At 46.4% G+C, this 22347-nt stretch overlaps 1 protein-coding gene across 5 annotated transcripts in view; it reads left to right on the top strand.

Annotated features, from left to right (window-relative positions):
- Positions 1 to 22347, top strand: part of TMCO3 (transmembrane and coiled-coil domains 3) — a 54856-nt gene that overhangs the window by 6677 nt on the left and 25832 nt on the right. For 3 of the 5 annotated variants that reach the window (XM_023217698.2, XM_023217697.2, XM_023217696.2), the window contains exons 3-7: positions 1053 to 1232; positions 2686 to 2877; positions 4484 to 4612; positions 6529 to 6621; positions 12967 to 13153. In XM_023217698.2, the coding sequence (XP_023073466.1) occupies positions 1053 to 1232; positions 2686 to 2877; positions 4484 to 4612; positions 6529 to 6621; positions 12967 to 13153 (781 nt within the window). The remainder of the gene's footprint in view (positions 1 to 1052; positions 1233 to 2685; positions 2878 to 4483; positions 4613 to 6528; positions 6622 to 12966; positions 13154 to 22347) is intronic. The other 2 variants (XM_023217699.2, XM_023217700.2) reach the window with 2 other exon arrangements.

Below are 22347 nucleotides of genomic sequence, written 5' to 3'. Positions count from 1 at the left end.
GTGAGACGTGCAGCTGTGTGTGAGACCTGCAGCTGTGTGAGACCAGCTGTGTGCTAGACCTGCAGCTGTATGAGACCTGCACCTGTGTGAGACCTCAGCTGTCCAAGACCTGCAGCTGTGTGTTACACTTGCAGCTGTGGGACACTCGCAGCTATGTGTGAGACCTGCTGTATGAGACCTCAGCTGTGTGAGACCTCAGCTATGTAAGACCTGCAGCTATGTGTGAGACGTCAACTCTGTGAGACCTGCAGCTGTGTGTGAGACCTCAGCTGTGTGAGACCTGCAGCTGTGTGTGAGACCTCAGCTGTGCGTTACCTCAGCTGTGTGTGAGACCTGCAGCTGTGTGAGACCTCAGCTGTGTGAGACCTGCAGCTGTGTGAGACCTGCAGCTCTTTGTCAGTGGCATCAGATGATGTCTCGTGACTACTTAGTAATTGAGGCAATGATGTTCTTCTAGACTCTGGTCCTCTCTGTTCTGGCCTATGTCCCACCCCTTTAGCTAAGAATAAATGTTTAAAAGTAAGATTATTGATAAAGTATAGTTGTGTAAAATACATTACTAAATTCTATTGCCAGCATCACCCATCAGTTCTTCAAATGATTAATGCTGTTGGTTTCTACATGTGTTTTGGAACAGTTTTCCCTTGTAACTTGAATTTGTGCATTGAATTTAGGTGGTAGTTCCACATTCAGGTCTCACATCTGGTTTCAAAGTACTGCTGCACTCACACACGATAGGCCTAGAGCACAGTCACTATTGAGTGAATGAGTTTTGTGTCGATGGATGACCTACAGATACTACATTTGCTTTTGTGTAACAAATGTTTCTTACATATATTCATGTACATACACAAAAAACTTTCCCTAAACATTTGGCTAAGCTCAGTTACGTTTGAATAACTAGGACACGTGACTTCCTTAGCTGACCAGAGTTAAGTTATTGACATATGAACAGGGACATTTGACAAAGAAAGCAGGAGGACTGATTAAGAAAGACATGTCATAGCTTATTTCTTAATACATCTCACTCTTCTTTTCTTGCAAATGAATAGGAAGAAACAGAATATATGGAACTTCTGGCAGCAGAAAAACATCAAGTTGAAGCCCTTAAAAATATGCAACATCAAAACCAAAGTTTATCCATGCTCGACGAGATCCTTGAAGATGTAAGAAAGGCAGCAGATCGTCTGGAGGAAGAGATAGAGGAACATGCTTTTGACGACAACAAATCAGTAAGCGTTCCAGAACAGCTGCTGCTTCACCCCTGAGCCGCTCGCTGATGGGAAGACGTGTTGTTGAAATTGTTCACATGTATGTTTTTAGTGTAGATTGAAAATGAAGACAAACTAAGACGCTTCTCTGTCATAGAGAAAATAATTTGGTCTTGTAGAAGTCAGCTAATTATCCTTTACTTCAACACTGACAGTCAGTTCCCCTCCTCAGCAGCTTGTCTGCATTTTCCAGAGGCCAGATGGATTGGGACATTGGGACTCTGGTCTCAGGACAGCCTGGACAGTTGGGTTTTAATGCTGATCTACTGGGACGTTACCAGAAACAGGTCCCAATCCAGACCCCAAGAGAGAGTTCTTGGATCAGGGCAAGTCCACAGAGTAAAGTGAAAGCAAGTTTATTAAGAAAGTAAAGAAACAAAAAAAAAAGGCAACTCCATAGGCAGAGCAGCCCTGAGGGCTATTTTTATGATTATTTATTGATTACATGCTAAGCAAGGGGTTGGTTATTCATGAATTTTCTGGGAAAGGGGTGGCATTTCCTAGAATGGAGGGTTCCTCCTGTTTTAGACCACATAGGGTAACTTCCTCCTGTTTTAGACCACATAGGGTAACTTCCAAACTTCCATGGCATTTGGAAGCTGTCATGGCACTGGTGGGAGTGCCATTTCACATGCTAATGGATTCTAATTATGTACAGTGAGCAGTGAGGACAGCTAGAGGTCACTTTCTTTGCCTTCTTGGTTTTGGTGGGTTTTGGCCGGCTTCTTTACTGCATCCTGGTTTGTCAGCGGAGTCTTTGTGGCCTGTATTTGTGATACCGATCTTGCCAACCTCCTGTCTCATCCTGTGACTAAGAATGCCTGCCCCTGAAATGCAGCCCAGTAGGTTTCATCCTCATTTTGCCCTGCTCATGTTCAAGGTGGAGTTGCTCTGGTTTGAACACCTGTAACAGGGGAACAGTAAACTTCTTACAGAAAATGATCTTCATCTCTGAAGCAGTAATTCAGGCTGCTCTTTTGTTGTAGCATGTTTAAGATTCTAAGGAAAAAAGTGGGACTGATGGTGAAAATTGACTGTGGGTCTTGATGAGGACTCATGAAAGGCTTGGGTAATAAAAACAAATCAGAAAAAGATTAGAGAAGAAACCGGAGAGAATAAAAATAGAGTAGAAGAAACAAGATGTTTTAAAAATCTACTAATTATGGAATTAGAGGAGATCTCATAAGTATTTTAAGGGCTATGAATTTCTTGAAAGAATGGTAAACTAGATCTTGGAAAGTAGCAGAAATCCTAAACTTATCCATTCTTAAATTACTTCTTTAATTGAAAAATCATAATTCACTGCTGATGAACATTGATTGATACATTTTTAACATTCTTCTGTTTAGCATCATTCTCTAAAAATTGAAAGCATTTAATGGATTTTAATTGCATAATATTATTATTCTTGCAGGTCAAGGGGGTCAATTTTGAGGCAGTTCTGAGGGTGGAGGAAGAAGAGGCCAATTCTAAGCAAAATATAACAAAACGAGAAGTGGAGGACGACTTGGGCCTTAGCATGCTGATTGACTCCCAGAACAACCAGTATATTTTGACCAAGCCCAGAGACTCAACCATCCCACGTGCGGATCACCACTTTATAAAGGTAGTGAGTCATGGCGGGATGCCCACCTTTCCCCTACTTCCTGGTTCATGGTGTCAGTATGACCAAGCTTTATCCTCCGAACATGATACTGGGGTGCACAGCCTTCCGTCTAACAGATTTTACTAGAATTCCCTACATTTTCTGTGATTTGAGGCATCGTCCCTTAATGTCTAATTTTTTTTCCTAAAGGAATAAGATACTTTAATACTTAAAATGAAAGTTAATTTTGTCTTGGAGAATTTGGAAGACTTTGAAATTAGGAGTTACTGTAATGGGATTAAAACTTTAGTCATCTAAAAACCATTTTCACTAAAATTAAAAATCCTTAAAAGGCAGAGAGGTCTTGGCTAAGGAGTCGTATGTGGCTTCATGTAACCCTGGGGTGCAGAGCATGAGAACCCATTCAGCAGTGCCTGGCCTTCCAGATGGAACTGGATTCAGACCTGTTTCGTCCCAGGAACTCGGTCTAGACAAAGGCTATGCAGGGAAGTACTTGAAGCTGAGAGCATTGTGGTTTGAGTGGTCACTCAGGAGGGAGTGGCTTGGCCGTGACAGGTGCAGCCCCTCAGGGAAGCTTGGCAAGACCTGGTACACGGTCAGGTCTCCAGCAGAGACTGGAGGTTTGTACAGGAGCAGAAACCAAGCCAGAGAATCTGAGCTCAAAGATGGTGCTGTTTCAGGCGAGAGGAAGAGGACCAGCCAGAGAGAGATGTGGTCACGATGGAGTGGGTCCTGCGAGGAGTGGGGCTGCCGAGTGATGCCGTCAGGGCCCTGCAAGAAGGGGCGGAGATCTCTTTAAGGCTATTTCTCCCTTTGTAATGAATAGGCAATTTCTAGGGAGAGGTTTTGAGACTGTAAATATCCTGCTCCTTGCTGACCTTCAGGGCTGCAGGCGCAGCAGTGCCAGCACCAACTAAAGATCCTGCCTGCACCCGTCATGGCGAAGCCATGTGAATTACAATTTGGACACCAGCACTGAGAGTTTCCCAGATTAGAAAACTCAGTGGAATTCTAGGACTCAGAATTCTTAGAACACTCTGAAGGGGCTTAAGCAAAACAAAAAGTTTGCTAGACAGTCAGCCCTCTGTGTCCACGTGCTCTGCATCCTCAGTTCAATCAACCGTGGATGAAAATATTCAGAAAAAGACCGAAGAATAATAATACAATAAAAAATACAAACAAAATATGACAACAATTTCCATTGTGTAGGCATCATGAGTAATCTAGAGATGCTTTAAAGTATACAGGAGGATGTGCTGGGTTACATGCACATACCATCCCGTTTGGAATCAGAGACTTGAGCATCTGAGGATTCTGGTATGGGGGCTGGGGAGGATCCTGGAACCACTGTCCCAAGGATACTAAGGGGTGACTGTAATCTTTAGGCCATGAAAAACTCACTCCTTCTATTCCCAGAATACACTCTTCATGTTTTCAGCTTCTCTGGAACCCTCAGCATGAGGAAAATCGGTGGTTTTGTCTTCGCCCTTCATTCCCATCAGATGAAATCAGGGAACTACGTCCTGTTCTGCGTCTCAGCCAGCCAGCCCTCTTCTTATCATGTTATCTTACACTTGCGTTTCTTATTTATTTGATTCTTCTTCAGGACATTGTTACCATAGGAATGCTCTCCTTGCCTTGTGGCTGGCTATGTACAGCCATAGGATTGCCTACAATGTTTGGTTATATTATTTGTGGTGTACTTCTAGGACCTTCAGGACTGAATAGTATTAAGGTAAGAACAAAATTTAGTTGTTTTGGTATCTGTTTAACAGAACATAAAAAGAATTCCTGAAGACTAAAAAGTGTTGAATGTGATTAATGAAGATACCAGCTTCATATAAACCATTTCAAAGAAGATGTCCTTTCAGGTGTCACAGGAAGTCTCTGGACCCTCAGGAAGTCACTGTGCCTGTTTCTGAAGGGGCGGTGTTACTGCAGACAACGACCCTGCTCGTTTCTGTTAGTTTTAAGGAGTCCATTTCCAGTAACATGCTGGGCCAGGTTGTTCAGACCGCCCTTAGCGTGCTGAATACAGCCAAAGTGCTGCATTCACTGTATTTTTTTATTTTTTTTTTTGAGACAGAGTCTCTCACTGTCACGCGGGCTGGAATACAGTGATACAATATCGGCTCACTGCAGCCTCTACCTCCCGGGTTCATGTGATTCTCCTGCCTCAGCCTCCTGAGTAGCTGGGATTACAGGTGCACACCACCACACCTGGCTAATTTTTTGTATTTTTAGTAGAGACGGGGTTTCACTATGTCAGTCTTGAACTCCTGACCTCGTAATCTGCCCGCCTCGGCCTCCCAAGGTGCTGAGATTACAGGTGTGAGCCCATTGCCCATGCCCGGCCCTTTAACTATCTTTAAGCATCTCACAACACATGGGAAAGTCGATGAGCCCCAGTCGAGGCAGCGGGCAGTGGGGCTATTTGCTAGGCCCCGTCACGCTGATGGCACTTCTGACAGGGAGGAAAGGTTCCTGAGCTTCCAGCTCTCTCCCCGCAACACTCACAGTGCGAGCAGCGTGGAGAGCGGGTGCCCGAGTAGGTTCTGTGAGTCCCACCGTAGGGAGGCGTGTCAAGGGGTGGGACGGGGAGGAGTGCAACCTGCTCCCTCCAAGCCTTTTTCCCTCTGCTGCTGGTGGAGCCTGGGACCAGGCCCAGGAGCCCCAGGGCTTTCTCCAGACTGCAGGGCGGCAGGAGAGGTCTGAGGAGCTCCAGCCCCGGCTGGTGAAGAGGAGCGCGCCCAGCACCCTGGGCCTGGGGAGCAGCTGGCTGGCAGGGGAGCCGCAAGGCCACATGTGGGGGCTCCCAGGACAGGGCTCGCTTTGGCAGAATGGCCTCTGGGAAGAACGGCTGTTTCAATTTGGTTTTTGGAGTAGGTCTTTTTCACGTGATTCAAGTATGAAACTCCGGAGGTGAAAAATCCCTTCCTGCCCTTTGCAAAGAAAAGAAAAATACAAATTTCTTTCCTTCTTTTTCTTAATAGCAAAGGTGCTCATAAACCAAGAAATAAGTCGAAATAGCTGAGTAATATATACAGCTGGATGCTGTAAAAATTATCATTCTTTTTTTTGAGACAGAGTCTCGCTCTGTTGCCCAGGCTGGAGTGCAATGGCCGGATCTCAGCTCACTGCAAGCTCTGCCTCCCGGGTTCACGCCATTCTCCTGCCTCAGCCTCCGGAGTAGCTGGGACTACAGGCGCCACCACCTCACCCGGCTAGTTTTTTTGTATTTTTTAGTAGAGACGGGGTTTCACCGTGTTCGCCAGGATGGTCTCGATCTCCTGACCTCGTGATCTGCCCGTCTCGGCCTCCCAAAGTGCTGGGATTACAGGCTTGAGCCACCGCGCCCGGCCAAAAATTATAATTCTTAATAAATCAGCTAAACCATGGAAAATAATGTAATTATAAATAGACCAAGATAAAAATCAGAGCACATATTAGCCAAAAGGGAGAAGTGGTTAATGGAAGAAGTATACTGTGTGATTACTGTGTGATTACTGTGTGTGTGTGTGTGTGTGTGTGTATGTGTGTGTGTTTTGGATACTTCCACCAGGCATACTAGGACATGATTGTTTAGTTAAGTATACTTAATATGTTAAACCTGTAAAATTATATGGTTTGATTTTTTTGTGTGTTTTTCAGTCTATTGTGCAAGTGGAGACATTAGGAGAATTTGGGGTGTTTTTTACTCTTTTTCTTGTTGGCCTAGAATTTTCTCCAGAAAAGCTAAGAAAGGTAAGGACCTCATCAACCTGTTACTGCCTCTAAGGGACTTCACATCATGTGGTTTTGGTTCATACACTTTTAACATTTGTTGATGAATTCACTATCAAATTAAATGTTTTTAGAATAGAATATGATATTTCAGTTTGATGTTATTTTTGAAACAACTTCAGAAAGATTAAGAACATCAGGTTTGAAAGGCTAGAAATTCAATGAAGAATTGGAATTAGGCTTCTCATGCCTAACTTCAGGAAGGATCTGGAAAGTAATATGTGTGAACTTTAACAGATGGGTCCCTCCCAGAAGGTGGCAAGACTGTTAGAGGGTCAGATGTCATAGAGGTTGCATATTCAGTGTGTTACCCTAGAAGAAACTTTGCAAGTTGGAAGTGAGTTAATTAAAAAGCACTGTTTTTCCACAGACAGGCACAGAAGAGGAAAGTAGCTGGTGAAAGGCTAGGGTGGGGAGAGGGAAAATGAACACTATTGGTAACAGAAACAACCCTGTGAATTAAGATCAGATACCATTTTGCTTGTGCTGCTAGCTGGAAAACTAATATCAACTTAGCAAAAGTTTTTAAGTGAATATGAAATGTAATAGGCATTCTTGAACCAGAGTCATGAGAATCACAGCTGTACACCCTCTTCGTTTTTTTGGTTTTTTTTCCACGAAGACTTGGTCATTTTAAACAAAGTGACTTAATTTACAGTGTCTGGTTGGCCTAATCACTCAGCCCTCTCGTGTTGTATTCTTTCTTTTTTTCATTTTAATTTTCTTTATTTCCATAGGTTTTTTGGGAACAGGTGGTGTTTGGTTCCATGAATACGTTCTTTAGTGGTGATCTGTGAGATTCTGGTGCACCCATCACCAGAGCAGTGTACACTGCACCCAGTGTGTAGTCTTTTATCCCTCACCACCCCCACCCTTTCCCCCAATCCCCGAAGTCCACTGTGTCATTCTTACGCGTTTGTGTCCTCGTAGCTTAGCTCCCGCTTAGGAGTGAGATCATAGGATGTTTGATTTTTTCATTCCTGAGTTACTGCACTTAGAATAATGGTCTCCACGTCCATCCAGGTTGCTGCAAATACCCTTATTTCGTTCCTTTTTATGGCTGAGTAGTATTCCATGGTATATATAATACCACATTTTTTATTGGTGAGCATTTGGGCTGGTTCCATGTTTTGGCAATTGGAAATTGTGCTGCTCTAAACGTGTGTGTGCAAGTATCTTCTTCACATAATGACTTCTTTTCCCCTAGAAGTGGGATTGCTGGATCAAATGGTACATCTACTTTTAGTTCTCTGAGGAACCTCCACGCTGTTTGCCTTGGTGGTTGTACTAGTTTACATTCCGACCAGCAGAGCAGAAGTGTTCCCCTTTCAGCACATCCCTGCCAACATCGCTTCTTTTTGTTTTTGGTTATGGCCATTCTTGGAGGAGTAAGATCGTATCGCATGGTAGTTTTGATTTGCATTTCCCTGATCATTAGTGATGTTCAGCATTTTTTATGTTTGTTGGCCATTTGTCTATCTTCTTTAGAGAATTGTCTATTCATGTTCTTAGGCCACTTTTGGATGGGATTGTTTCTTTTTTTCTTGCTGACTTTTTTGAGTTCTTTATCGATTCTGGATATTAGTCCTTTGTTGGATGTATAGATTGTGGAGATTTTCTCCAGCTCTTTGGATTTATACACTCTTTTTGGAGAGCTGTCTAGCAGTTTGACCTAAGAGCCTTAAGATGTGCGTATGCGCCTAGTAGTTCTTCTAGGTCTGTCTCCAAAGGAAAGAATCAAACGTAGGTTTTTTAAAACTTTAGCCACAAAAGGTTTCACCTCCTCATTGTAAATCTTTAAGAAACAGCGGAACTAGTCCCGAGTGTCTAACGGCCCGTTGAACTGTGGCATGACTGCTGATGGAGTGTTAGGTAGCCACTGCAAAGTCACAAGAGCATCAGCAGCAAAGCAAAATATCGGTTAGAATGCTAAACTTGGAGGAAAACAGGAGCATGTAATATGACTGCAGCAATGTAAAAGAAGCACCAGTACATGGGGGAAAGTGGGAAATGAATGTGCCGGGTAACCATGGTGACTTCTGGTTTCTTCTCCATATTTTAATCAGCTGTCAATACTTTGTCATTATAAGGAAAAATAAACTTTTCTTTTAAAGTCTTGTGTTTACTTTCAGAAGTTCACTCTGATCTCACTGGCATGTTTTTCTTTATACTCTCGTCCCATTTGCTTCCTCAGTTCATCCTCTTACCTAGAACTTTTTGTTTTCTTTACCCTTCTGTTTTTCCACTAAAAGCTCCGTTTGTCCATCTTCTCATTGCTCTCCCTTTCCTGTGAACACTCCTGAAGACACGCAGCCTCGTAAGGCGTTCTGAATTAACTTTAGGGTGTTCTCCAAGTACTTGGCGTCTTTTTATATTTCTTGTAAATTGTTAATTTCTAAGCTCAGTGATCAAAGAGAAGTCACCACTCTCCTGGGTCCTAAGGAAAAGCGGTGCCATCCTTGCCATTAACCCTGTGGAGGGAGTGTTATGGGAGGGAGGATGAGGGGGCGTGGGCCGCGTGGCTGCCCGGTCTGTGGAGGAGTGTGTTATGGGGGGGAGGGTGAGGGGGCGTGGGCCGCGTGGCTGCCCGGTCTGCGGAGGAGCCTGTTATGGGGGGGTAAGGAGGTGTGGCTGTCCAGTGCCCTGTCTCACCAGTGTCCCACGAGTCTCCGTAAAAACATGAGGCCTCCATTTCATGGTGCAGCATGGGCGTGTGTGTGTGTGTGCGTGTGTGTGTGTATGTGTGTGTGTGTAATTTAGAGACGTTTACAGCAAAGGGCAGTTTAGGGCAGACCGTAGGGAAGGTGGGAGGGCGACATTCTGGCTGTGCGGCAGAGCCTCAACAAGGCACCTACTGCCTGGACATGTGCTTCCTCTCCTATACAGTGAGGGATCTAGAAGACTCCAGTGTCTTCTGGCCCTGCGTTTTCATAGTTTGTATTTTTCTCCACTACAGTATTCCCAGTTAATAAAAAATAATATTGTATAACGTAACATTAAGATAATTGTAAGCAGCGTGAGAACGTGCTTCATCAGGGCTGCTGTCATCTCAGTGGCGCTTCCGAGGGTTTGCACCCAGTTCTGAAGTGCTTGCTTGGTGGTGTAGACTTGGGGGCTCGGCAAGAGCCTGGCGTTCTCTGTTAGTAAGTTGTGCTCGGCTGCCCTGCGTGGTGACAGAGTCAGATGCATGGAAGGACACTGGATTGGGACTCAGGAGACATCTGTGAAACTCCTTGCTGACCCCTGATTGAGTGGCGCTGGGCAGGGTTCCTTCTGTGTCTGGGATGTGTGGGTGTGTCTGCGCTGACGAGGGTCTCCCGGTCTGAACTCCTCCTCTCACCCGTTGCTGAGCCTGTGCTGCTGTCCCCAGCGGGAACCCTCGGAGTCTGGCCCCACCCTGGTTCACGGAGACAATGACTAGGCAATGTGTTTATTTTCCCCTTTTTATTACTCAGGTGTAATATCTGGCCGAGCTTTAGAACAGCCTGAGGTACCCGGAGTCACTTTCTGAACTGATGGGCCTCCTGCCACATGGATTAGCTTGCACACCCCACTTGTGGGTGGGAAAATAATTTCCTTGGGTTTTTGAAATGTTAATACTTGCCAGAAAGCCCCTCGTAGGACTTCTAAAGTTATGATTAGAAACTACTCAGAACGCCGAAGCCCCGAAACCGCGTCGTGCTGCCCGCTCTGTTCTCTCCCTTGTCACCGCTTGCTCTTCTAGCCGGACTTCAACTGTTCCTTAAACTTGATCACTTAAGAATCTGTCAGTTTCTGCTTCTCTCTAGATCGTTCATAGAGTCATTGGGGTTGGAGTTTCATTTACTTCTGTCTTGTATCTTCTCTGTTCTAACTGCAAACACCTGTTGAGCACCTGCGGCGTTCTGGGCCCTTCAGGGGCTGCTGGGTGAGGCAGGGTGTAACGTAGATGTGCCTCTACCCTGTGGCTTGTGTTGTGGGATTTCAGGAGAGTGTGTCTTAGAAGAGGAAGAAGAAGACAGCTGAAGAGGCAGTATTTGAGGCTGGGGTCCTAGTGCAGAGGAAGCCGGGGGTGCCAAGGGTCCCGCCCGTCAGTGCCTCCTGACCTCCAGTGCGCATGCAGCCACCTGGGGGGCTTGTTAACCCACAGATTCTGACCTGGGTGTGCCTGCAGGTGGGGTTTCTGATGTGTGCACAGGTCCCATGTTGAACAGGAAGTTTCTTACTCTCACCTGTGCCCCTGTGGCCTTTCCTGGAGCTGTTTCCCACTGTGGTGTCTTGACACCTTGCTCCCAGGGCCCTCCTGGCTGGAATGTGGGGTAACATCAGATAATAAGATCAGAGAAGGTTCACCCTGGTAATGATCTCAGAAATAACAGAGTCTCGCCTGTTCTCTATAGATGTGGAAACTAAAGCTAGAGAGATTGCTACTCACTCAGAGTGCACAGCGAGTTAGCAGCAGATCAGGCCTCAACTCCACGTGTCCCTTGAGGGTTAGGAAGACCCTGAATCAGAGCTGGCTAACACTGCTCACAGGAGTAACCCCCGAGCCCGTGGCCTCCTCAGGCTGCAGCCAGCATGGACGGCCCTGTGCTTCCATTGCTCCTCGGCTGTGATATTCGGAAGAGGAAGGATGTGAGATGCGTGTGGATGGGACGGTGTTTCCATTGCTCCTCGGCTGTGATATTCGGGTGTGAGATGCGCTCTGTGATAACCATCATGATTGCCAAGCATAGGAAGCAGTGAAAAGAAATTCAGAAGCAGCCTTTGTGGGACCAACCCTTCCCCTCTTTGTGGAAGGAGAGAGGGGACCAAGCAGAGTAGAGACTTATTGAGTCTCCGCGGCCCAGAGCTGTTTGGTGGCATCTGCTGGCCTCCTGTCATGTGGCCTCTCGATGTTCAGATGAACATCGAGAGGCCAAGGGCCTCGTGGGGTTGGAAGGCACCGTGGTTCCCCTCCGGGGTCTGGAAGCTCCATGGTGGACAAGCAGGCCAACGGGTCACAGCTGTGGGAGACTGGGGCGTATCTGCTCATTTTCCTGATTCCCAAAAAGAAAAGTTGTAATTTTGCAAGAAGTGTTGTTTTTCACAAAGAACTAGGTGGGGAGGGAAAAGCTCATGTGCTCCAAAGTGTCCAAGGTACATTGGGGCCGGCGGCCTTGGCGGGTGCACCCCATGGAGCCGCCTGTGTACATTGGGGCTGGTGGGCTCCTTGGGTGGGACCCCCTGGAGCTGCCTGTATACATTGGGGCCGGCGGGCTTGTCAGGTGCACCCCCCAGAGCCGCCTGTATACATTGGGGCCGGCGGGCTTGGCGGGTGCGTCCCCCGGAGCCGCCTGTATACATTGGGGCCGGTGGGCTTGGCGGGTGTGTCCCCCGGAGCCGCCTGTATACATTGGGGCCGGCGGGCTTGGTGGGTGGGCCCCCTGGAGCCGCCTGTGTATATTGGGGCCAGCGGGCTTGCCGGGTCGCCCCCCAGAGCCACCTGTGTACATTGGGGCTGGCGGGCTCCTTAGGTGGGCCCCCCGGAACCGCCTGTGTCCAGCTGCTCCACGATGCCTATGTTTAGCCACACGGCCCCTGCATCCCTTCCTTCTAGGACCCCCCACCCCAACTTTCACTTTCCATAGAAGGCCTGGAATCAGGGAATTGATGCTTATTTTAACTGGGACCATGCAGTGAGGACAAAACAATATGAATGAGCACTTCAAGTGGGGTAGGAGGAGTTCCGGGTTAATTTCTTTGGTTGATGTATCATATTTATGTTTAATTTCTTTGGTTGATGTATCATATTTATGTTTTTATAAATAGGTAGCTTTTATTATTTTAGGATCGAAATGTGCTTTCTTCTCCCTTCCCGTCTCATTTAACATAGTGCCGAGTGCACCCTGAGGCACCTGATAGAGCCGCTTTGGTTGCCGAGCCACAGTGCCTGGGTTCACTTCCTGGCTCCAGCATTCACTGGCCATGTGACCTTGGGCGAGTCACTTAACCTGTGTGTGCCTCAGTGTTTTCATCTAAAAGTAGGGGAAATTGTCATCTTGAGCTCAAGTTGTTCTGAGGCTTAGGTTTTATTTACACTCATGAGGGGAGCGTGGGTGTGCGTGTATTGTGTGTGTGCAGCCCTGTGGCGGTGCCTGGCACAGAGGAAGCCTTGTGTGAGTACTCACCGTGTTCAGCTGGTGACGCTGGATATGTGACCCAGCGTTGCCTCACGAAAGCTCAGCTCTGCCTCCTTTCCTGGGTGCAGAAATGCGTGAAGTTTGTGTGGTGTGGTCATCGCCTGTTGTCACTAAAAAGCGTGTGAATCACTGTGTTCTCTTTAAGGTGTGGAAGATTTCCTTACAAGGGCCGTGTTACATGACTCTGTTAATGATTGCATTTGGCTTGCTGTGGGGGCATCTCTTGCGGATCAAACCCACGCAGAGCGTCTTCATTTCCACCTGTCTGTCCTTGTCGAGCACACCCCTCGTGTCCAGGTTCCTCGTGGGCAGCGCTCGGGCTGACAAAGAAGGTAGGTGACGGCGTGTTCCAAGTGCGTGTCTGACTCATGCTCGTGTGTTGGTAACTTTTGGATTCATAGTTGAGGGCCTGTGAGGAAAAACTGCAAGTCTTAACTTCTCCTCTGAGGACTCTCCGAACAATTGTGGATGTCAGGGTTTACATTCCGTAAGGAACTGATGTCCCTGTGAACTCAGGTCCTCCCAACCTCCACTTCTCCACTTGATTAAGAGAAAATGAGGGCCAGAGAGAACTTGGACCAAGATTTTGAAAAACCAGTCAGCACTGGAAAATGACCTGTGGAATTGGTGGATTTTAGGAAGTTGCATATGTTTTGCTGCTTTAATTCTAGCAGGCACTGGGGACTGACATACTTTTGATACTTTCTTCCTGTGAAACCAAGGTGCTTCGGTAACTGAAGGTGTTCCTGACTCTCTCACTTTGGCCTTAGTTTCATCGAGCGTATGAAACATTGGCACCTCTAAGTCGTGACTGTTAGTGGAAGCTGACTTGCTCAGAAGCCTTGGCAGGACCATGTCCCTTTGCAGGGAGGCTTGGCAGGTTGCTGTTTCTGACAGCCTGCTTACTCACTGGGTAAGCCATCACCGTTTTGCACTTATTTTTTTAAATTCAGTAAAATACAGGGTCGAAATGCCACAGTCACTTCACTGTGACGTTCACCCTGCACAGAACACACAAGCATAGAAGAGAAAATACAAAAAGAGAAAACCACAGAGGTGTGTCTGACCTCTCCTGTAAACCAACAGGCTCTGTGCCGGCAGCTGAGAGGCTGAGCAGAGCTGGCCATGGGCTGCCGAGCCGGGTGCTGGAGCATGTGGAACCCACACGTGCCCTCACTGTGGGACCGGCAGTTGGGAAGCGTCCCTCTGTGAAAGGAAGCAGGGAAAACTTTTTAAAAATCTGCGGCCTTCTGCTGGGCTTGAGGCACCAGTAGGACACGAACGCAGCCTCCCTGCTAGACGCTGAACGGGCGGCCCCAGCCACGGGCCTCCTCCGTGCCTGTCCCAGCATCCCTGTGGGCCGGTTCTAGGGTCAGCCCCATCGTGAGACTGGACAGAGGTGGAGGGTCGGAGGCCGAGTGAAATGAAAAAAGACCAAGTGGGGACCAGGAACGATGCATGAAAACAGCTCCTGGTTTAGTGGCCTGCACACGGGAACACCCACACCTGCGAAGAAATCTGTGGCTGGAAAAGAGCTGACAGACTCAGCAGTCACCGGGTGAACTGCCCTTATGGTCAGAAAAGCTTAATAAAGACTTCAAAATAAGTGGGCAGTATACACTCAGAGTCCCAGGGGCCAGGACTGGAGAGGGAGAGGGTCAGTATATATAGACTCAGAGCCCCAGGTGCTAGGACTGGAAGGGGGCCAGAGTGTAGATGGAGAGGGTCAGTATATATAGACTCGGAGCCCCAGGGACCGGAACTGGAAAGAGGACCTGGTAGGTTTTCAGAACTCAAGACGAGCCCACCTCCAGCACTGATGGGATAAAGGGAAAGGAGTCCACCGGCACGTCATGTACTGCAGCAGAGTGTGAAGTAGAAGGGAACGTCTGAACACTTGGCAGAAAAGACAGGTGGTCTAAAAAGGAACATCAAGTAAATGGGCTGATAGGACATGGACATGTCTCCTCAGCAACGTCAGATGGTGGGAGATAGCGGGTAGGTAACCCACACCCTGGGGAGACAAGTCATGCGTGCCCAGTGAAATTACCATCCAAGAATAGGGCATGAAATGCAGGCATTTCTGATGTGCAGAGAACCCCAGAGCACCGCCCACCCCGCAGTCCCCACAGGGCCTGGACACAGGTCCTGCAGAGGCAGAGCTGGACGTGGAAACAGCAGGGAGACAGAGGGGTCTAGAGGTTGATAAATTTAGTCAGTTATGACTGTTAGAAAAGGAGGTATTTGAGTGTATTTTTTTAAAGGCCAGGCTAAAACTCTAGATAGTAAGAAGATAGGAGTGTTGCAAGTTTGGGAGGTAGTTAGACTCAAGGACTTGGACACTGAAAGGAAATTTACAATTAGATTTGTTAAATGTGTAATATACCCACAGCACAGTTAGAAAACGTCATTTGAAAAAAAGCTTCAGGAATAAACTTTTCAAAAGAGCTGTGACCTTTGAGGATAAAGTCACAAATGGAGTGAATTCAGTTCATGGAGTTCATAAAAAGACTCCATTCATAAAGATGTCATTTCTCCCCAAATTTATAAACTCATAGCTGTTCCAATAAAAAAAATCTGGCAGGGTTTTTCATGAAACCGAAGAAACTGATCCTAAAATTCAGAAGGGACCAAAAGGCTAAGAGTAGCCAACATTAATTTGAGGTGAGGAGTCCCCCACCAGCTCTCACAACTGATGATGTCACAGCGGAGAGCAGCACCGCAGGCTGAAATGGAGCCGGGGAGTGGGGCCCACAGACCAGACACTGCAGAGAAGCTGAGGAGATTGACTCACCAGGAGTGGGAATTAGCTATCCAAACGGAAGAAAATAAAATTAGCTTGACTTTAGAACTACGAGAAGGAAATAGAAAATATCCTTATAACCTCAAGAGTAGAATTCCTTAAAATATAAAATGCAGAATTCAAAAGAGAAAATACCGATGCATATGACACATTTGACTTTGTAACTTTCTTTTTCATGCTGACCTCCCTGTGGGGAAAACTAACTTTTATTGAAAGGCATTTTTTTTTAAATAAGCCACAGGCCAGAGGAAGATATTTCCTGTAGTTATTTATTTATTGTTTGTTTAGAGCAAAGGATTAATATTCAGAATGAATCAAGAATGTCTGTAAATCCAAACCAAAAAGTAACCTAATGGGAAAATAGGCAGAATATCTGAGCAAGTAACTTAACAGGAGAAGAAACCTAAATGATGAATAAACATGAAGATATGAGCCTCGCTAGTATTCGGAGATGCAGGCTGATGGGACTGAGATCGATGCCATCCACATGAGCTTGCTGCCAAGCTTTGTTTTAGACCAAGTCTTGCTGTCACCCAGGCTGGAGTGCAGTGGCTCCATCTTGGCTCACTGCAGCCCCAACCTCCTGGGCTCAAGCGATCCTCCCACCTCAACATCCTGAGTAGCTGGAATGACAGGCGTGTGCCACCATGCCTGGCTAAGTTTTTAGTTTTTTTGTAGAGATGGGGGTCTTGCTATGTTACCCAGGCTGGTTTTGAACCCTGGCCTCAAGCAGTCCTCCTGCCTCAGCCTCCCAAAGCACTGGGATTGCAGGCATGAGCTACCACCTGGACCTAGCAAACATTTTTTAACCTGATGTACCGTTGGCAAGAATGTGGAGTGCCAAGATTAAGCGTTCTCCATGGGAATGTAAATTGGTTCAGCCACTTTGGAGGATAATTTTGCAATCAGAAAATTCCATTTCTACATACATATCCTAGAAAATTCATGCAAATTATTATAATTCAAAACAGTATTATTTTTAATAGCAAAAAGTTGATCAACTGAATATTCAGTAACATGCTGGACAGTTAAGGTGTATTCATACCTTGGAATGCTGCAGAAGCAAATGCGAATGACTTTTATAGCATGGAGGGAAAGATACAAGATGTGGAATACAACATGTTTGTGTGTGTAAAGTCTGAATTTTACATACATGCAAACTTCTACACTAAAAGCAAGAAGAAGTGTTTGAGAATGACAAATGAGGCTGAGTGGCTGTGCCAGAGACGAGGAAGGTGTGCCATCAGAGAGACACGCAGGGCAGTCAGCTACTTGTGACATTTCTTTCAGAAGCTGAGTGGTGGCTCTGGTTGTTCATGACATGCTTTGTACCTTTTTTCTTGATTCAAAGTATTTTATAATAATTGTTTTTAAAAACAAGGTAACTGGCTGGGCATGGTGGCTCACGCCGGTAATCCCAGCACTTTGGGAGGTCGAGGTGGGTGGATCACAAGGTCAAGAGCTCGAGACCAGCCTGGCCAACATGGTGAAACCCCATCTCTACTAAAAATACAATAATTAACTGCACATGGTGGTGGGTGCCTGTAGTCCCGGCTACTCCGGAGGCTGAGGCAGGAGAATTGCTTGAACTCAGGAGGTGGAGGTTGCAGTGAGCTGAGATCATGCTACTGCACTCCAGTCTGGCAACAGAGCGAGACTCCATCTCAAAAAAACAAAAACAAAAAAAAACGTGACCACTAAAAAGTGGAAATGCAGTCTCTTACTTCCAAATGCTGCTGTTTTATTACTATAGTTTTTAGTAAGTTTTCAGACCAGGAAGTGTGAATCCTCCAACTTTGTTCAAGATTATTTTGGCTGTTTGGGGTTGCCTGAGATTCCGTATAAATTTTAGGATAGTGTTTTCTATTTCTTCAGAAAACATCGTTGGGATTCTGATAGGAATTGCATTGGATTTGTAGTCGTAATTTTGGTAGTATTGACATCTAAACAATATTAAGTCTTCCAGTCCGTGAATACAAGATATTTTTCCATTTAAGCATGTCTTTCATTTCTTTTAGCCACGCGTTTGTTTTCAGTGTTTAAGTATTTTGCCTCCTTGGTTCACTCTGTCCTAAGTATTTTATTCTTTTTGATATGTTATAGATGGAATTGTTTTCTTAATCTCCTTTTCAGATTGTTCATTATTAGTATATAGAAATGCAGCTGACTTTTGTGTGTTTATTTTGTGCCCCGCACCTTTGTGAATTGGTTTATCCTAATAGATTTTTGTGTGTGAAATCTTTTGGATTTTCTACATATGAGATAATCTCCTCTGCTTACAGGATCATTAAATTCATTCTTTCCAATTTGTACACCAGCCTTGTCTCTTAGAGATGGACACTGAAATGTACGGTTAAGAGGATGACTGAGATTTCCCTCAGGAGGGTAGAATGGAGGTTAGTGTATGAAACAAGGGTCGTCTACCTGATCATGGAAACTGGATTATCTGTTCCTTGAGATGCACTGTATTTTTCTTTCTACTTTTGCATGTGCTTGAAATTGTATTAGAAATTCCTATATATGTCCAGGCACAGTGGCTCACACCTGTAATCCCAGCACTTTGGGAGGCCAAGGCAGGTGGATCACATGAGGTCAGGAGTTCAAGACCATCCTGGCCAACATGGCGAAACCCCATCTCTACTGAAAATACAAAAATTAGCCGGGCGTGGTGGCGGGCACCTGTAATCCCAGCTACTCGGGAGGCTGAGGCACAAGAATAGCTTGAACCCGGGAGGTGGAGCTTCCAGTGAGCCGAGTTCACACCACTGCACTCCAGCCTGGGCCACAGAGACTCCATCTTTAAAAAAAAAAAAAAAAAAGGAAAGAAAAGAAATTCCTATATAGCCCAAACTTAAGACTGCCTCACCAGAGCTTAAAGGTATCAACTCTGGCCACACCAGCAGCCTCAGTCACTCTTCTTACATGGATTTTGGTCCAAATTCTACTCCTTTTCTATTTTTCGAGATTTCTAGCTCCTGCGAGGGGCCCAACCCTCGAAGGAGTCCAGCAAATGTATAACTCTGCCTTGCCTGTGCTGAAAACCCATGGAAAGAGGAACAGAGGAGGCAGGCACCTGGAGGTCGCGGTGGCAGCTGGATTATGAAGGAGGCGTGGTTTGCACGCCTGGCAGTGGTGAGCTGCTTAGGCCTCATTCTTACCCTCGGAGCAAGACTCACCACCCAGCGCCAAGCAGCGTTGGCCTCCAGAGGCCTCCGTGGGCAGGGCCTGCTCTGTGAAACTCAGGTCTGCAAGAGGACCTGGAGACCAGGTGCCGTGGGCTGGCTGGTTGACAAAGGAAAAGGGGCTATATCCATTCCCAGCAGGAGCGCCCTTGTCTCTCCGGAGTAACGTATGTGGGACCAGGCAAGAGGCCAGGAGTGGGGAGGAAACAGTCCCTTCTTGTGAAAATGCAAGCGAGGGGAAAGGAGGTTTCCCTGACAATGTGCTAGAATATTTGTGCAGCCATTTTTTTTTTTTTTTTTGGTTGAGATAGAGTCTCTCTCTGTCCCCCAGGCTGGAGAGCAGTGGCGTGATCTCAGCTCACTGCAAGCTCCGCCTCCCAAGTTCACGCCATTCTCCTGACTCGGCCTCCCGAGTAGCTGGGACTACAGGTGCCGCCACCAGGCCCGGCTAATTTTTGTATTTTTAGTAGAGACGGGGTTTCACCGTGTTAGCCAGGATGGTCTCGATCTCCTGACCTCGTGATCCACCCGCCTCAGCCTCCCAAAGTGCTGGGATTTCATGCAGCCGTTTTTGTACTCGTGAATACATGGAATTCCTGAACGTCCACCAAGAGATGAATGGATAAACTGTGGTCTATTCTACAACAGTTTTGAAAATGAGTCAGAGCTTTGTGCACCAACACCAACATGGATAATTTTCAAATATAGTGGTGATCAAAAACGGCAAGTTGCAGAAATGTTCGCTCTGTGAAGTTTAATTGTTGCTTCCAAACCTATAGGTGTCACATGAAGTAGAAATGCATCCAAGGGGATGATGAACTTTCAGAATAAGGTCAAGTGGGGAGTGTGGGTGCAGGGAGGAGGGGCCCAGTATCAAGGGGGTTACAGAGCTCCTTGGCGGCACCCTTAGGACTATTTCATTAAAAATCGGAAGCAAATATGTTACAGGTTTAACATTTAATAAAATTCCTTAGTGGGTATGTGAGCATTTGATACACTCCTTGTTCTCTGTGTATTTGAACTGTTTAATGAAAGGAATGGAAAACAGGAAGAAGTCAAAATGCGTATAGTAGTGATAAGCACAAAAAGGTAGTGCAAATTTCAGAAAGATGACAATAGTAAAAGTGTTGAGAAATTAGAGAAGCTGTAATATTTCAGTGTAATAATTATTTTCATCTTGTCTGGTTGCACTGTTGAGGTTTTGTGCCTGTCACTGCTCCAAGCACTTGTCTTCCTCCTGCAGTCCCGTGAAGTCCCTCGCGAGCGGATGTTTCCTGCGCAGGCCCAGTGGGTGCGGACTCAGGGTCCTGCACCAGGGACCATGGTGAAGACCTGGTCTCTGGTCTGTGGTGCCCATGGTCTAGTGGGCGACAGTTGAATATCTGTTGATTTCAGCCAGTTTGCTATGATCGGTGCAAAGGAAGAGAACAAAATATTTAAAACGTACAAAATGCTGGCGGTAATATCATCCAAGGCTGTCTCTAACAAGTGAGATGTAGTGAGAGATTGTTTCTTTCTTTTTTTTTTTTTTTTTGAGACAGAGTCTTGCTCTGTCGCCCAGGCTGGAGTGCAGTGGCGCAATCTCAGCTCACTGCAACCTCTGCTTCCCGGGTTCACGCCATTCTTCTGCCTCAGCCTCCAGAGTAGCTGGGACTACAGGCGCCCACCACCATGCCCAGCTAAGTTTTTGTATTTTTAGTAGAGACGGGGTTTCACCGTGTTAGCCAGGATGGTCTCGACCTCCTGATCCGCCTGCCTCGGCCTCCCAAAGTGCTGGGATTACAGGCGTGAGCCACTGCGCCCGGCCAGATTTTGTTTCTTTTAAATAGAAGGGGCACAGGTGTGAACGTGTTATCTGCAGAAGATGTGGGTGGGGGGGCCGCGGCTCCTTTGTGTCCCGCAGACTCATCTCGCAGCCTCCCTCCCGTCTTGCGAAGGCCTCGAGATGAAGAGAGGTGCGGTGACCACAAGCCCGTGCGAGCCTTAGGGCTGATGTGTGAAGCCTCCGCGTGGACAATGTTAGTTGGGAGGCAATTTTTATCATCTTCTGAATTGTGTAACCCTAAAAGACACAAAGCTGTAGCCACAACAGCTTAACGTGATCATCTGTTCAGACTTTTAAAATTCTAAGCCAAGATATTTTGTTTACCAAAAATTTAGTTTTGTACAGTAAGTAAATCAAGCCTTCTAAAACGATTACCTAACTTCTATCCAGAAAGAGATTTTTGCTGGCATCAAGGGGTTTTGTGTGGTTCTGCTGCTTTTTTAAAATAAGCCTTTTCGGCCGGGCGCGGTGGCTCAAGCCTGTAATCCCAGCACTTTGGGAGGCCGAGATGGGCGGATCACGAGGTCAGGAGTTCGAGACCATCCTGGCTAACACGGTGAAACCCCGTCTCTGCTAAAAAATACAAAAAAAGCTAGCCGGGCGAGGTGGCTGGCACCTGTAGTCCCAGCTACTCGGGAGGCTGAGGCAGGAGAATGGCGTAAACCCGGGAGGGGGAGCTTGCAGTGAGCTGAGATCCAGCCACTGCACTCCAGCCCGAGCGACAGAGCAAGACTCTGTCTCAAAAAAAAAAAAATAATAATAAGCCTTTTCTATCAGATTCGTCTTTAAAAATCGGTTAATAGCAGTAGCTTTTTTTTTTTTTTGAGACAAGAGTCTCGCTCTTGTCCCCCAGGCTGGAGTGCGGTGGCACAATCTCAGCTCACTGTAACCTCCGCCTCCTGGGTTCAAGCGATTCTCCTGCCTCAGCCTCCCAAGTAGCTGGGACTACAGGCATCCGCCACCAAACCCAGCTAATTTTTTGTATTTTTAGTAGAGATGGGGTTTCACTGTGTTGGGCAGGCTGGTCGCAAACTCCTGACCTCAGGTGATCCACTCTCCTCAGCCTCCCAAAGTGCTGAAATTACAGACCTGAGCCACCGTACCCAGCTGTTTTTTTTTTTTTTTTTTTTTTTTTTAAAGAAAAAATACCTTGTTTGGGGTGGGGTTGGGGGAATGACTTTTAGAAACGTATTTACATAGTTCATAGCTGGAACTGTATGTTGAAAATGGAGACCTTTGGAGGCTTGTGCAAGTTACTGAATTCATGAAAAATGTCTCATTTTCCTTTCTTCTTTCCAGAGTTGTTACCTAGTCTCTTCAGGTAGTCGTGGCTACTCCTGTTCTGCCCTCATGAGCCAGTATTTGTCTGCCGAGCCTGCCTTGGTCTCACAGTGAGGGCTCATTCTGGGCGGTGGCTCGGGTGGGTTTGCACACGTGGAACACACCACATGAGCAGAGGGGCCTGAGTCAGGCCTCCTGGAGTAGCTCAGAGAAGCTGTAAAGGTGAGAAGCGAAGGCTTCTCCATGTGTGTCTGGGACGCAGTGAGGTTGGTGTGATTATCCAAGCTTGTCATCTTGCTTGCCATGTCATCTTTTTGTCATGAGGTTTTTCAGTAATTATGTAAATAACAAGTAAGTTGTGGAAGTAAAAGGTGTTCTGAGTATTTGCTTTACAACATTTTTAATCTTAAAATGCTTCAGTATTTGTTCTCAAAG

This window comes from Piliocolobus tephrosceles, chromosome X, assembly GCF_002776525.5.
Source record: "Piliocolobus tephrosceles isolate RC106 chromosome X, ASM277652v3, whole genome shotgun sequence".
Classification (NCBI taxonomy): Eukaryota; Metazoa; Chordata; class Mammalia; order Primates; family Cercopithecidae; genus Piliocolobus; species Piliocolobus tephrosceles.
Note: the sequence above shows the minus strand (reverse complement) of the source record. Positions and strands in the feature narration are given on the sequence as shown.